The following is an 18,162-nucleotide window of genomic DNA, read 5'->3' as shown; positions in this document are numbered from 1 at the left end:
GTGCAATTTTACAGAATTATCGATGGGATCAAGAGTAAGCCAGCAGAAAAGAGGAAGCACTTTCATTTGGACTAAAGTTTTGTGTAACGGACAGTACTGAATGAGAATATTGTAATGATTGCAACTCACTATAAGTACTTAGATATGTATTAATTATGAACAATTCGCCTCAAGTGTGTCTAGTGCAATGACGTAAATAATTGCGATAAGATTGTTTAAGATATTATAAGAATAAGTAAAGTACTGTATGAGATGTAATGCACAAAGATTAAGTTAATATTGAGTTAAACTCACTTAAGGTATGCTTTACATTCAAATTGTAAAGGTTTCATCGGTAGGATGTACTAAATTGCATTTAAGCTTTAAGAATAAAAATGTAGGAGAACTAGAACTAATTTAGAGATATTTATTTGTATGTAACTGTGATATCTGATTCAATTGTAAAAATATGCTAATGTGGATCGAACTGTGTATTAAAAATTATTGTTTTAATAAAATGGCTTGTGAACAACACATTGAACTGATTTTTCAATGCACTATCCCCAAAAATATGAACCTGTATATGATTAAGTAATGAAAAGTTGAGTATCTATCTTAGATAAAGTGATTAAGTTCAACCCAGACTGATTTTAAGTAAAGATTAAAGTTAGAACAATAAGAAAAAATTAAGAACAATATCTGCTTTGTCTTCACTTTAGAATTATACAAACATGCACTCAATACATAGTCTAACTAGCACAGATGAAAAACAAATTTGTTAGACTACAGAGTGTGAGCAAATAAGATATAGTAGAATGAAACAAATGGCAGCAAACAATTAAGGCAGTCGACATTTCATGCCACTTAAAGAAATAATTGAAGATAAAGAAGAAAGATTATTACAGGGCTTCCTATGTCAACAGCAGTTGCCATAAATGCAACAAAACCTCCTGTTGATAACCTTTTACCTTTAGAATGAGTTTCTCTCAATAACCTTAGAAACCATCGACATAGTGATCCTGCTTGTAGACAAAGAAAATGCTACAGTTATTCTTGACTCAGTTGATTATGACTACAAAGTTAGACTTCTTAATACTGACACTTATTACATTATGGATCATGGTACTACTAGAGATTCAAAATCACACCAATAACCTTTTGAAAACAACCTATGAGTTCATCATAGAAACAGCACTAGCTTTCTGATCTCTTCATACTCTACCTCCACGTCTATATGGGACTCTCAAAATTAATAAAAATAGACCCCAATAACATCCAATAGTAAAAGGGATAGATTCCCCTACATATCTTCTTGCCAAACACTTAGATATATACTTAAGTTATCGATAGTTTTTTCAATTGGTTATACTATAAGTTAATGAGACGAAGAAATTACATACTTGGTTCATTCCTTTATCCAAGTGTCAGCACACAAAGTTTGCATATGACATAACTTCATGACAGAGCTACCTGTATATAGAGGCTAAATGACTTCACATCATTTGCAGTACTATCCCATAATGATGGGACATCCTTATACGTAGGCTGTTCAATAAGACTATATTTATACAGAAAACAGATTACCTTTTATCGTCATCATTTACATGGTCTTTTTCAAAGTAACTACTGTGAGATGCGATGCATTTGTCCCAACGTTGCGTCCACTTCTTAAACACATGTGAAAGTCCGTTTTTTGAGAGTTCTTTCAAAACCGCCTCCGCAGCTTTTACACATGCTTTTGCTTCCGAAATGGCAGCCTCTTAGTGGTTTCTTGAGCTGAGGAAACAGCCAGAAATCGCACGGTGCAAGATCAGGACTGTATGGAGGGTGTGGTAGGATAACTGTGTTGTTCTTGTGCAAAACGTCCACTACACAACCAGCAATATGTGGCCTTGCATTATCATGGTGCAATAAGAAGCCATTCTTCAGCAATGGACGCTCCTTTTTAATGTGCATGATGATAATCTCTGCTGTGTTGATCATTGTCTCTGTGATGGACGTTGAAGGTCTTCCCTCACGTTCAAGATCTTCCACATTTTGCCTTCCTTCCTTAAAAGTTTTATGCCAGCAAAAAACACTTGCCCTCGACATTGCTTCATCGTGGAAAGCTTCGCGTATCATGTTAAAAGTGTCTGATGCTGATTTTTGCAAACGCACACAAAATTTAATCATATAATGCTGTTCCGAGGACGCTTCCATTTCGAAGACTGGTCGTGCCTCGTAGGTGCACCTAAACAAGTTTGTGTTTAGTCACGTGACACTCTGGCACATCATGCATACGCCATCTATCAACCTCTTTTGTTAATACAGACAGCAACATTTCTTTATTCCACAGAAATTAATATTGTGATGAGTGGTTTCACCACAGTAAAATTGGTCTTATTACTTATTGAATAGCCCACGTATATTATATTGCATCATTATGGGATACTACAGGTAGTGGCCATTCTGATAACGCATAGCATTATGGGAATGGCCGCTACCCAGACTGCTTTCAACCTTTATTGAGATGTCATCAGTGGTAGCCAGACTCAGAAGTGATACCAAGGTTGAAGCAATGCAGAAGTCATACTACAGAATATGACTTCAATGCACTTACAGATATGTGCACTGCATTATGGGATAATAAATGCAACTGATGTGATGTCATTATACTTACTTGGATAAAGTGTAAGCAAACAAAGCTTACACTTTATCCAAGTGTAAGCTTTGTTTGCTTACACTTGGATAAAGGATGAAACCATGAATATAATTTCTTGGCATCTTTAATTTATAATATTAAAAAAAAGTGAAAAACTTTCAACATCTATCTTTAATCCAGAATACTTTAGTAATAAGGTGTGACAACTTTTATATGGATATATGACTTCTGCATTACTTCAACCTTTGTATCACTTCTGGGTCTGACTCCCACTAACGAGACCTCATAAAAGTCTAAACCAGTCTGGGTAATAGCCCTTCCCATAATGCATGCCATTATACATGTCTGTAAAGATATGTACATTGCATTATGGCAACATTTCTCAACCTTTCTAAGGTCAAGGACCAGTAAAATGCTGAAAACAATTCTATGGACCACTAAGTTACAGAGGTGTAGCAGGGGGAGCGATCTGCCTTGGGCAGCACTTTTTTGGCATTTAAGAAATCTTGCCTTACTGCCTATAAAACAGCAACTGAGTCATGATATAGACTTAGACAATATCATCGACGATTTTGCAAACAGAAAAGGAAGAAAAATAACATTTTAGAATGTCAGAATTAAAGTTTTACTTCAAAAATAAACAGTGTTTTTAATTTATTTCTCTATACGTCACTTGGACTTTTCATAATTTTTTTTTAAAACCTATGTAGGAATTACCAACATTTCGGAAAAATTGTGCCATTTATAACACAAAAATCTAAAGCATGTTTGGAATACATATGGAAACATAATTAGTTAAATTGGAAGTAAACGATTAAAAGTGTATCATCATCATTGAACAAAGTTTTAATTTTTATTAAACAAATAAATAATATGATCTAATTATGTTACTACTTACTTTTAATGAGATGATTAAGCTTCTCGGCCCTTGCAGAGTTGCTGGATATCTGGCTTGATATTGGTCAAATTCAGTCGAAGCTTGGCGTGCGCGCGCACACACACACACGAATTCTGTATTTTGTTTTTATCTGAAGGAGCGATGAAAATCCTTTCTCACAAAGACATAGGTTGTAGAGAACTGCATGACAATTTTCAATGCTTCTTCAGATAATTCAGGAAATTCACTTCTTACTGAAGGTGAGATCCAAAATTGAGCCAAACCAAGATCACGAAATTGCATTTTAAGTCCACTGTCACTTGAAAGCTCAATTAACTGTTCTTTTTTCGATAATGAAAGGTCGTTCTCGTGACTACAAGCCTGAAATGGATAGCGAACCCACAGAAATTTCTTATAAAAGTTATTCAGAAAATATGTTTCAAAATTCTGTTTCAGATTTTTGAAGTGGTCACAAACCCTTTCCAGAAACTCAAAATCAACAAAAATATCATTTTCCACTAAAAAGGATTCCAATGTTGGAAAAGGTGCAAATTGTCTGTCTTTTACATAATTTTGCATCACTCTTTGTTGACGAAGCATGGTTATTTTGTCGTAGGCATCAAGAACAGTTAAAGAATTTCCCTGAAAGGAGAGATTTAGTTCATTTAATTTCGAAAAACTGTCTGAAAGATAGGATACTATTGATAACCATGCTTCATCAACAAAGAGTGATGCAAAATCAGAATTACATTCATTTACAAATAATAAAACTTCTTGCCTTAAATGAAATAACCTTGTTAGTACCTTGACCCTGAAAAGACTGACTTTCAGAATGAAGCAGAAGTTGTATATATTCACTGCCCATTTCATCACAGAGTACTGAAAATAACCTGTTATTTAACGGTCGAGCTTTAATAAAATTAACTAGCTTTACAGCATTATATAGTACAGTTTTAAATTCTGGTGGCATTCCTTTGGGGGCTAAGGCTTCCCTATGTATGAAATAGCATACCCAATTCATATTCGGAGGACCATAGAAACAACCCCACTACGCCTGCCTATAAGGGCACGAGCTCCATCCGAACAGAAGCCTATACATTTTCCCACTGGATCCCTTTGTGTATTATGTAATCATTGAGAGTGAAATATTTCTTCTCCAGTAGTTCGGGATGACAAAGTTCTACAAAACAGAATATCATCATGAATGTTGTTATCATACGCATATCTTATGTAGCATATTAACAGTGCATCACTTGTAACATCAGTAGTCTCGTCTATTTGTAACGCATAATAAGGGCTCTTCTTAACTCTTTCGATTAACTGAGATTCTACGTCACCTGCCATATCATTAATTCTGCGACCAACAGTACCATTTGAAAGAGGAATAAAATCGACATCTTTTAGTAACTTGTTGCCAAACATCGTTTTTACCACATCTTTTATAGCTGGAAGTAGCAAATTTTCCCTGATAGAATGAGGTTTCCCTGTTTTCGCTATGCACAAACTCTTAAGATGCTTCCAGTGCCTTGCTGTTAATGGAACCCATGGCCGAAACTACATCTTTCCCATCAGTGGCACACTCAGGATTTAATCTTGGAGGGGGCCGAGAACTCAAGATTTAATCGGGGGGGGGGGGGGGGGGAGATGATTTGAGAGTACACACTATGCATTGCATACAAGCTATGGCTGAGCATCTGCCAATACATGTTACCCGTGATCTCCTCTGGCCAGGCTCGGGCAAACAAGTTGCGCCCGGGCACTACTTCGTTCACCTTGTGTTCACAGCGACCAGGATTTTCAAGCACTATAGAGTATTCCCACCTTATGTGACTGCTAATTCATAAGTAGCATAGAAATAAATAGAAGATACGACACAACAAAATTTTTTTAAAAAAATGAATTTTAATTAGGAAAAGATTTTTTGAAATTTTTTGTGTTTTTTCCTTTTCTTCTTTCCTTTTTCTTTTTGGGGGAGCTGACTTTTCGCTTTTCGCCCTAGCAAAAATAACGGGGGCCTTGTTTAACTGGGCGATGCCCATGCCAGCATGAAATTTTGTCATGTTGTACCATCATTTTTTATTTTGGTTTAACCAATAAGAATACAATTTGGTAGGCTAAATCCCAAATTGCCAGCCCATCCTTGTTCGTTCAGTATCCAAGTAGATACCCAACAGGGTGCACCACGAGAAGGTGAGGATTGAACATTAGGTCAGAAGCCCTGGTCGGTTCTCTGCATTCTTTTAAAGGCTATGTGGAGGTCTCCTCTCAGTTATACAGCTTTAACCATTAAGCAACCCTATGGGATACTAAGGCAATGGATGTGATGTTATTAGCCTCTATATACAAGTAGACCAACCATGAAGTTACTTCATGTGCAAAATTTGTTTGCTTACACTTGGATAAATGATGAAACCAAGAATATAATTTCTCATCATCAAATTCCTGCCATGTACCCTCAAATGGGGGTGGGGGGTGGGGGGTGTACAGGATATGATAGTACTACATGAAAAATTTACATCATTACTGGCTTCCTATCTACAATTTTCCTCCAAATGAGTCTGTTACTTGTCAAGACTCCAACATCATCAGATCTTACATTTCTATTGTCTAAGGCACTTTGTACCGTATCAATCCAACTATATCTTGGTCTTCCTCTGGCTTATTTTCCTGCCAACCTGGCAGATAACACTTGTTTTGCTAATCTTTCCTCGCCCATTCTGTTTAAGTGACCATACACCTGAGATTAGCTCTGGATGCTGACAATGTCAAGTTCTTTCCTAATATCCTCATTTTTAATATGATATTGCCATTGATGCCATCTGTTCGTGCCTATAATCTTTCTCAGGACCCTCATATCTGTGGTCTCTAGTCTTTGGTCAAGTGTTTTACTTCTGACCCAGCTCTCAGATCCATAAGTTAGAACTGGTTTGAATCGTTGAAAATAGACAGAATCTTTGAAAATATCCACTGTGTTGTGAACGGAGAACCTGTGGAACAAGTAAAACATTTCAGCTACTTATGCACAATTTTTAGTGAAGATGGTAAAATAAATATGGAAAGAGACAACAGAATCAACAACACTGGTAAGAAGTCAACTGAATAAATTCATATGGAATAAGAGAGAAATTAGTTGGAACACTAAATTCACTGTCTTGTATACAGCTAATTTAGTGTTCCCGACTAATTTCTCTCTTATTCCATATGAATTTATTCAATTGACTTCTTACCAGTGTTGTTGATTCTGTTGTCTATTTCCATATTTATTTTACCATCTTCACTAAAAATCGTGCATAAGTAGCTGAAATGTTTTATTTGTTCCACAGGTTCTCCGTTCACAACGCAGTTGACATTTTCAACGATTCTGTCTATTTTCATTGTCTTTGTCTTTTTAATGCTGACGTTCATACCATATCTATTACAACAGTTATTCGATTTAGTCAGGGAATCTTGCAGACTTGTAGCGGATTTATTTAGAAGTATAACATCATCTGCATAAAGCAAAGAGCTGAAATTAACATCTCCAATTTTGATATCATGTTTAATACCACTTTCCTTTATAATGTGATCCATGTAGATAATGTACGTCCTTGTCTCACACCAGATTTAACATTAAACCATCTTCCTGTACTTCCTTCAATTCTAACTGTTGACGTACAACTCAAATAAAGACTAAGTATTGCTTGATATAATGCCCCATTGACACTATATAACTGCAGCGTATTGAATAGCTTCTCTCTTGGCACCTTGTCATATGCCTTTTCCAGATAGACAAAACTTAAATACAGATCTTTGTTATACTCCAATGATTTCTCAACTATTTGTTGTAAAGTGAAGATCTGATCCTGACAGCCTCTATTTGGCCTGAATCCAGCTTGTTCTTCACCAAGGTTTTCTTCCGCAATTCTTAATATAATTTCTTGGAATCTTTAATTTATTGTAAACTACTTAAAGGCCTGACAGGACATTCATCATCTTTTGTTAAAAACTCCAAGCATTGTTTTAAGAATCAGCAGCATTATCCTTAATGAACATGATATGACATTTTAGCAAGCTTTGATATAGTTGATCTGTTTACCAATGTTCCTCCCAAAGTTCTGTTGTACTGCTACAAGATAAATCCTCAAAGGTTATGGTACTCCTTAAACATTCTATCTTATCTGGATATTTCAGATATAAAAAAAAACAAAAAAAAAACATACAAAACAGAGCTTTTGTCTGTTGGAAGTTTTTCCACTTGATTATACTATAAATTAAAGATACCAAGATATTATATGTCCTTTATACAAGTATAAGCAAACAAAGTTTGTGCCTGAAGTATTTTCAGGACTGGGGCAACTTGTATATAGAAGCTAATGACTTCACATCACTTGTCTCCTTAATATCCCATAATGCAAAGCACATATTCTTGCGGACATGTGCAATGCTATGCATTCTGAGATGGGTCACTGCCCAGACCAGTTTTGAATTTTATTGATGTCTCATAATCGGCCCAGCTTTTCTTTGGATGAGACTTGGATTTATCATATGAAGAAGAAAAAGACATACAGTAAAACATCAAACTCTGTCTAAGTGAATGACATAATAAATAATATATTTAAGCCAGCCCTAGTACAAAAACACTAGAAGCAGATGTCCTGTCAAAACCAACTTTACTACATGGAAGTGAATCATGGACCATAAAAAGGAAAGATGAAAAACAGCAGAAATTAAATTTCTCAGAAAAATAACTGGATATATCAAGTGGGACCATAAAACAAATGAAGAAATTTTACAATCCCTGAATATATTAATTAATTGCTACATAAGACAGTATAAACAAAAATGGATAGAACATTTAAATCGAATGGACAACAGCAGACTACCAAAAATATTACCAATATAAAATAAGTGGAAAAAGAAGAATCGGAAGACTAAGAAAGAGATAGCATGAGACCAGAACAGGCCAGCTGGTCTAAAATCCATGTTAGGAAGAAGAAGAGAAGAAGAGTGAGGTCTCATTAGTGAGAGCCAGACCAGAGGTGATACTAGGGTTGAAGTAATGCAGAAGTTATATTTTCATATACAAGTAGCCAAAAGTGCTGTGGAGTTATTAGTTCCTATATACGAGTTGTCCCAGTCATAAAAATACTTCAGGCGCAAACTTTGTTTGCTTACACTTGGGTAAAGGATTAAACTAAGCATATAATTTCTTGGCATCTTTAATTTGGAGCTTTTGTCTAATCATGGGCAGTCCTCTCTCAACAGTGTCAGCAAATCTTTATATGGAAATATTCAAAAACAAGTTCCTAGAAGAATACCATCATAAATTTATGGAAAAGGTACATTAATATATTCTTATCCTAGAACCAAGGACCACCTTCATTTCTGCTCTTTCATGAGTACCTGAATCATCAACACACTAACATAAAATTCACCCATGAATTAAAATTCGCTCCCATTTCTCAACCCTCTACTAATTACGGAATAAGGAAGATTAAAAGTCTCTATATTTTGAAAGTCTACACATACTGATTTGCCTCTTCTATTATTACAGACCTCAAAATTTTGATATTATTTCCACACCAAGAACAAGAGCCCATCAATTCATAACTGCGAAGTATATGAACTGCCTGAAGAACTTCAGCTTTAAAAATAAGTAAATAAAAAAAAAAAATTCATCGACTTAACTTTGTCATCACACATGCTCTCTTCTGCTTACCCACATGACGCTTTGCAAATGAGACACCAGGTGTTGTGGGATAAATCAAACCATTATTATTGCTATGATATAACAGAGAAAAATCTGGGAGTCTTTGGAAATGGCATTAGATGTTAAACATTAATCCAAGTATCTGTCTGAATTTATCCTAATCTTCATTAGTCAAATGATGCACATGAATGGGTAAACACACACACACAACATTCTGAAATACACAATTAGAAATATTTTAAAATAACATTAGTCTCTAAATTATATATTTATTTTAATCCTTTATCCAATGTAAGCAAACAAAGTTTGCACCTGAAGTATCTTCAGGACTGGGGCAACTCATGGCAAAGGTGGAGCAAGTTCTCATCACTTTCCTTGGTAACATTAGTCTCTTCTATATCTACATAATAGTTGTCCCCTTTGTAAGTCCTTACTGTTTGGCATACTAGTCTGTATTTTATACCTGAAGAAATCCTGTGCAATTAGGATGAAACATCATGCTGTCAATTAAAATAAATGTTATCTTATCCCAGTGTTCTGCCTTACAAACTTTTAGTCACATACTCACGAACCAGCAAAGTCTACATACATGCACAATTTTTGCAGTACCTATATTATAATATGGCAGCAAAATTTAGACAATAAACAAACAAGAATAATAAAGAACAACAAGTGAAATGAGATTCGTGAGATGAGCTGCAAAATACACATTAGACAAAAAAGTATGATGATATTTCAAAAAAAAAAAAAAAAGTATGATGATATTTCAAAAAAAAAAAAAAAAAAAAAAGTATGATGATATTAAAAATAAAAATCAATAACAGAAACACTAAACAAATATAAAAAAAAATTGGAGAGAACATGCAAACTGAATAGCCAACAGCCAATATCCTAATAATTAATAAAATATAAACAATAAAATATAAACCAACTGGGAAGGGAAGATTGGGGAGACCTCAAAAGAAACTATTAAATTAAAAACAAGACCAGAACATATATCATGAGGTCTATATCCATATTTAACATAATGATGAATATTGTTGCAAATAACTACCAAATAAAACATGTTTATAATTCACAATGACATTAACTTATGTGTGATTACAGTTTGACAGTTGTTAAGATCTGCTTGTTTATATATATATATATATATATATATATATATATATATATACTGTACAGTATATTGTACATTTACTATACATTATAATATAATGTACAGTAAATGTACAGTATAATATAATGTACAGTGTATATAATGTACATTTACTGCAGTAAATGTACATTACAAGAGTAATGTCTTGATAACATATAATGTGATGTACAGTTACTGAAGTTACCTGGAGGTTTCAACTTTATCTGTGATGGAAAACTGTCCCTCAAATGGGAGCCATGTACCACACAAATTGGAGAACATTACACTAAATTATATATATCTAAAAGTTGCTAAGAAAATAACAGTAATCAACTTGTTACCCTCACGAATAATATTTGATAATGATGATAGCAGCCAAGTCTAGAAGCAGATAGTGCTTGACGTTTTCAGATCTTCATAGAAAGTTTACAAAAAAAAAACTGGTCCATTTCAAAGAGCAGATGAAATCTGTTCTTCAAGCAACACACTGCAAGTTCAAACTCTGGTCACAAATGTTCATAGATTTTTTTTTTAAATATAAATGATTTTCATTGCCTGATGCAAAATATCTTACTTATAAGAAGCCTGACATGCCTTTACAGATGTATCAGTGGTCTCTAGAGTACAGTTATAGGATTATCTATCCCTAAGCCCACATGCAGTACTGATATACTATCATCTTACATTGGTGGGATTCATGATAAAAAGCAACTACCAACAGTAAACAAAGAAGGAAAAAAAAAAAAAAAACTTACTTCCATGATCTCCATCACCACTTGGACAAAACGTTTTGTTTGGATAATAGTAACAACAGTCACGACTGTGCATAAAATCAAAATAACTGTCTAACCAATCAACTGGCCTCAATGCAATATATGTCCTGGAAAATAAGAAGGGCCTATTATTAACTACAGTTTACAGAAAATGACCTTATATAAAATTAACTACAATTTCAGATGGTTGATTTCAAATTAATAGAACATTTGATTATTAAAAAATTAGATTTATAAAATATTTAATTTTATACTGTGCACAGCAAAATAAAGAGCATACCTACTCTCTCTCTTCAGCAAAAAAACCATACTATGGGGGCATGTTAGTGAAAGTGTTTAGGTATGGTATACTATTTTCAAAATGCACAGTGTTAAGTAAATATCCAAATAGTAGAACATGCAGTGGTTTTTTTTTTTTTTTTTTTTTTTTAAAGTATCATGTCAGTAGGATAATTATCTTTGCATCATCACAACCTCAGGAGTTAGTATGGGAGCTGCATACTGATTCACACAATGCAATTACTTGTTCAGCATTCTTATAATGATAAGAAAATTCCATACCTTTGTTAACCACACACTTCAATTTTATGGATAATACCTACTCTCTCCACAATTCTGTGTATTAAGAATGTTTTTCCTCTTCTATCCATTGAAAGTTTCAGTCCGTTGCACTGCTGAATGAATGCATTGCCATGTTTTTTTTTTTTTTTCAGTGAAACTGATCATGTACATCTCTACTACAAAAATGTATGTAATATCTAACTCTTCATTCCATCTTATTGCTGGCTACTTGGTCTTGAATATCTAGTTCTGTGAATTCCATTGTTTTCTTTGTCAATCTCTTGCTAGAGATGTCCTGTCCAGAGCCATTGATCAAATTCCTGATGGGCACCCTCAGAAGGTGTACAGGATATTATGATAGTAAGGATGTGCCATATTTACTCAAATATAACTCACTTTTTCCCCAAAATTAAAGTTAAAAAATCGTGGTGCAAGATATATGCAGGGATTTTTGAAAACTAAATTGATGTTTATAATTAAATCCTCAGTATTCATTATAATTGCTCACATTTATAAAATGTGAATTAAAATTTAAATGCATTAAACGTTATTTACACAATTGGCAGCTCATATTCATCACAAGATATATTTAAATCTTTAGCGACAATGCTTCTGTAATTAAATTAAAACAAACAATTTCATTATTGCTGCCCTTTTTTATCATTTTGGAATCATAAGATCACTATGATTTAAAAAAAAAAAACTGAAAATGGGCATGACTTACCAAGAATCTACAATTCTTGGTAAGAATTCTTGCCAATTCTATTTAAAAACTGTTCTAATTCAATCTGGAACCATTGTAGTATCCGTCCATCCTTTTTCTTGAACTCTTACATGAATTCCAGAGGAAAATTTCTCCTTTGGGATTGTTTTCCTTTTGAATATCATGTAAGGAGGAGGCAACTTTCTTCTATCTGCAACAACTGTAAGCATGATTGCGCATCGCTCTTTTTTTTTTTGAGTAAACTTATTAATTTCATTTTTCATAAAGTAAAATCAGAGGATGTGAGATATACACGAGGGGGAGTTATATTCAAGTAAACATAGTAACTTTTTTCATGTAGTACTAACTTCAAATCAATTTTCCTGCAAAATTATCTGATCTTATCTCTCTGCCTCCAAAGCAGATCTCACTGAATAAATCCACCAAAATCTTGGTCTTCCTCCGAGCCTTTCCTGCCATCCTGGCAAAAAACTTTTACTAACCTTTCCTATTTCATTCTGTTTAAGTGACCACTCTACCTCAGACTAGCTCTGCTCAGACATTCTAGAATGCTAAAAGTGTTGAGTTCTTTCTTAACCCTTTAAACTCAGGAGTCTCAAACTCATTTGGACCACAGGCCATTTGCTAATAAAAGTGTATCTCAGATGGGCAGCAAAAAAATTTGACTAAAAAAATCTGCACTAATTAGAATCGAAGGGAAGTGAAAAATTGAGTATAAATAAATTGGATAATTAATAACAAAAATTTAATTTATTCTAAGGCATTACAAGACATAAAATAATAGTATAATGATTATGACAACTCAAAAGAAATAATAATATAAAGAATATTTTTATTATATTAATATTTACAATAGATAGCATTTAATCCAAATTAAACTGAAATTAAATTTTTGAATAAATCAAATATTTATACATTCTAAAAACAATACAAACTCTCATTAATAACCATCACAAAAATTTACAGAGCCTCCTGTCAGTTTGAAATTTTTTGTATTTGTGTTGAAATAAAATACTTTTTTTTGGGGGGGGGGGGTCTATATTTTGGGGAATTTTTTTAAATGTTACTGAAAATATTTTGGAGAAAAATAATATTTTCAGGTTAATATATATATATATATATATATATAGAGGGGAGAGAGAGAGAGAGAGAATGGCTGAAAATCGACAAGTCATGCAGTGCTTCTACAGTTCAAACCCATCACTTAGGGGATTTCAGAAACGAATGTTCCAACTTTGGCTTGAACGACACCCAAATTCTGAAATTTCATTCGAAAGGCTGATGCACCAACACAGCTTCATTATCAAATGCAAGATATTTAGTGAACTTGAGCTGGAAGCACTGAAACCTCAAGCTGTAAAAGGAGACTGTACTGACTCTGAAGTGACCAAAGAATATGAATGGAGCAGAACCAGATTCCAATGTGCAGAATGCTAAAAATTTTGTAAATATACAAATAGTTGAAAGGAAGATATCAGATAAGGAACAAGAACTCACAAGAAAAATTATCAAGCAAATGAACAGCAACCAGAAACGAGTTAGGATTCCAGTACTGAGACAAGTACCTCAACAAAAACTGAAGGAACTCCTACAAGAGGCCAATAAAGCTGCAAGGGGTATTCCTACTGGAACTATTGGGCAAACAAATCAACTTATGTACTCAATAGCCTACGTTGTAACATCTGAATTAGGATATAAGATTAGTGAACCCAAAAGCAGTAAGGCTCAGGAACCAAAATGAAAGCCTCAACTGGAGAATAAAATTCTTAAACTCAGAACGGACGGGAGCAATTTGAAAAACTTTAAGGAAAAGAAGCTGAAAATCACGAAAATCCAAAATAACCTCATAAAGAGATATAATACTGGAACACGACCTATTGATGAAGTATTAGAGGAAGTGAAACAAAAAAAAATAGTTGCAGCTAAAATAAGAAGATACAGTGCACGTATTGAACAATATAAGTAAAATTCAATGTTTTGTGCAAATCAACATCAGTTTTACAAGAAAATTGATTGCTGCAGGAATGATAATCTTAAAGAAAACATAAATATAAATACCAGAGACAAAGAAAATACACTTAAGTTTTGGCAAAACCTATGGGACAACCCTAAGAGGCACAATAACAAGGCAAAGTGGATTGAACAAACTACGAACGAATCTCAAGAACAAAAAATGGACCAATTGAAAATAACAACTGAAATGGTTCAAAAGCAAGCTAAAAAGATAAAAAATTGGTCAACACCCGGGAAGGATGAATTACATGGCTACTAGTTGAAATATCTAACAGGCTTACACGAAAGACTTGCTAACCAATTTTATGATGTTCTAGAAGGAAAAAGCAAAGAAGAGTGGCTCACAGCAGGAAAAACGTTTTTGATCATAAAGTATAAAGAAAAAGGTCCAAACCCAGAAAACTTCCAACCAATAACCTCCCTGCCAACAACTTTTAAGCTTCTCACAGGAATACTAGCTGATAAAATATACAGGTATCTTAAAGCAAATTCTCTTTTCCCAATTGAAAAAAAGGTAACAGCAAAAATTCAAGAGGCACAAAAGGCCAATTGCTGTTTGATAAAATGATTCTGAAAAATTGAAAATGTAGAAAAACCAACCTTCGTATGGCTTGGATAGATTATAAAACGCATTTGATTTGGTGCCTCATAGTTGGATTTTAAAATGCACAGAACTATTCGGTATTAGCAAAAAGGTACAAAACTTTTTGCAATCCACCATGGAAAACGTTGGTTCTAAATAGAGAAGAAATTGGAGAGGTAAACATAAAAAGGGGTATCTTTCAAGGAGACTCATTATCTCCTCTATTGTTTATATTGTCATTGATCCCCTTAACTAGAATTTGAAATAAAACTGCTCATGGTTATCAAACTGCACAAAAGAGTGCAAAGATATCTCACCTTTCATACATGGACGATCTGAAGTTGTACAAAATCAGAGAATGAACTCAGATCATTGCTCAACACTGTGCACATATTTAGGCAAGATATATCAATGGATTTTGGCTTAGACAAATGTGCAATTGCTGGAATAACAAGAGGAAAGTTTGAAGATCTGAACGAAATCGAGCTGCTCAATGGTGAAATAATCAAGTCAATAAAATTCGAAGACAGCTACAAATATTTGGGAATTTTAGAAACTTCACAAATTCTGCACAATAAGATCAAAGAAAGAACTAGAGCAGAATACATAAGACGATTAAGAAAACTCCTTAGGTCAATGCTTAATGCTGGAAATTTGATAAAAGTAATTAATACCTGTTCTGAGATATTCAGCAGGCATTGTTGAATGGACTCAGCTAGAGATGGAAGATTTAGACCGAAAAACTCAAAAATTAATGACAATGCACCATGCCCTCAATCCTTGCAGTGATATTGATAGGCTATATCTATTATGCAAAAAAGTAGGTAGAGGATTATTACAAGTGAAGCAAGTTATTGAAGAAGAAAAACGAAATTTGAATGATTATCTGCAGCAAAATCTGAAGCGAAATCTGGACAATAAAACAAAAAGACAAACAAAGATTAACAGCAGCAGAAATGAAGTGTATGAGAAAAACTGCAAAGTATACCTTATTTGATCACAAAAGAAATGAAGAAATTATGAAAGAATTAAACCAAGAACCAGTAATAGAAAAAATTAAAAAATATAAACAAATGGATGGAACATGTTCAAAGAATGAAAACAGAAAGATTACCAAAACAAGCCTTAAAATACAAGCCATTAGGAAAAAGAAAAGAAAACCAGGACGTCCTCTTAAACGATTCAACGATGACTTCTAAGGCCGGAACAGGCCATCCAAGGCCTAAATCCTTGATATGCATGATGATGATGATCTGCAACAAACAATAGAAAAATTTCTAATTGAGGTAAGGAAAGAGGGTTTATTTAAACCCATGGAGACAAAATTGGAATACAAAACCTACCAAGTAAAAGTGAGAACTGAAAGATGGAAAAATAAGGCATTGCATGGAAAATACCTTCACAGCATAGAGGACAGCGCTGACAGCAACTTGACCTGGCAATGGTTGAGAAATGGAGCACTAAAGAAAGAAACAGAATCGGTAATTTTTGCAGTACAAGGAAAGGCCATTAAAACCAATATTATGAAGGCAAAAATACAAAAAATTCAAGCATACAGCAAATGTAGATTGTGCAAAGAAAGGGAAGAAATGGTAGACCACATTATAAGTGGATGTAGCAAAATCGCACAAATTGAGTACCGTAAAAGGCATGATAATGTAGCTAAGATAATCCGCTGGCGTTTATGTAAAAAGTATGGGTTTAGAAGCATAAAGTTTACCAGAAAGTGGTTGAGAATGAAAAAAAGCTAAAATACTCTGGGATTTCAAGATCCAGACTGACAAAGGCTTGGAATGCAATACACCTGATATCACAGTGGTTGAAAAAAAGTGAAAACAAGGATGTTCAGTTTATCGAAATATCAGTACCAGGAGATAGTTGGATTGACGACAAAGAAAATGAAAAAATTACAAAGTATCGCGATTTGCAAATCGAAGTTGAACCAATCTGGCAAAAGAAAACGAAAGTTGTTCCCATAATAATAGGTGCTTTAGGCGCCATCCCTGAAACACTGAAAAAACATCTAGAAGCACTCGAGTTAGATGGATTAAAAATTGGGCAGCTGCAAAAGGCCACTTTGTTCGGCACAGCTTTCATTTTCAGAAAGTATTTCCACTACTCATAGGTCCTTGGGTAGAGCTTGAATTAGTGGAATATAACCAGCCTTTTCTTAAGACTGAGGAAGCAAATCAAGCTTTGATGAATATTATATATATATATATATATATATATATATATATATATACAGGGTGTTCGGGATAAATTTGACAGTTTCGTAAGGAAAAAGAAAATCTTCTTTGTATCTATTAAATTTAATGAATTGACAAAAAACATTACAGGCAGAGTTAATTACAATACTATCAACAAGATTTACTCAAAATAACCACCATTAGCATCGATCACAGCTTCAATTCTGCTTCGGAACCTCGAACAAGCTGATGCTACAGTCTCCCTGGGAAGGGCCGCAAAAACTGTTTTAATTTTATCCATTAACTGGGCTTTTGTATTACTGGAAGTGCGATTGGTGTCTTTTTCAACTGCGCCCCATACAAAATAATCCATGGGGTTAAGGTCTGGGGAGTTAGGAGGCCAAACATTTGGACTGGTGAAGTCGTAGAAATTTTCAGACAACCATTTTTGACTTTTCCCAGAGGTGTGGCAAGGGGCCAAATCCTGCTGCCATACATACGGCCTACCATTGGCTACCCTTGTTATCCAGGGCTTGACTACAGTTAGCAACTCCACGAACAAAGCCCGAATTCCAATGCCAGGGTTCTTCAACACCTGTTCCTGCAGATTTGCGAGGAATTCTGCTGTACGAACGCAATCAGATCGTCTGCTAGGGATCTTTCTTCTTGCTACATCCTCGTAGTCACCATTGCAAGTCTCTAGTTCATGCCTGATTGTTTTTACTGTATTCAGGGAGCATTGGGCAGCAGTCGTAATATCCTTATTTTGATGGCGGGCACGAATCATCATGATACAAGTTATTCTCTTCCATGATTCAGGTGGGTTCCAGCTATCCATCCTTTCTGACATCTTGTATATGAATGAAGAAGGGTCCAAACTTTTAAATGAAGAGAAGTGTGTGTTAATACATGTAACTTACGGAAAAATATAATTAATTATAAATATGTCAAATTTATCCCGAACACCCTGTATATATATATATATGGTAAAAATACTT

General features: G+C 34.2%; 1 protein-coding gene across 1 annotated transcript in view; it reads right to left on the bottom strand.

The window, feature by feature from the left end:
* The window catches only part of LOC150106928 (NPC intracellular cholesterol transporter 1-like), a 920,722-nt gene that overhangs the window by 233,114 nt on the left and 669,446 nt on the right, over window positions 1-18,162 (bottom strand). Inside the window, exon 19 of the mRNA XM_090393507.1 lies at window positions 11,077-11,201. Coding sequence (XP_090249633.1) covers window positions 11,077-11,201 — 125 coding nt within the window. The remainder of the gene's footprint in view (window positions 1-11,076; window positions 11,202-18,162) is intronic.

The sequence above is a fragment of the Typopeltis vanoorti genome, chromosome 5 (assembly GCF_054136105.1).
Source record: "Typopeltis vanoorti isolate ZY-2024b chromosome 5, IOZ_Tvanoo_1.0, whole genome shotgun sequence".
NCBI lineage: Eukaryota > Metazoa > Arthropoda > Arachnida > Uropygi > Thelyphonidae > Typopeltis > Typopeltis vanoorti.
This window is presented reverse-complemented; position numbering and strand designations above follow the sequence as displayed.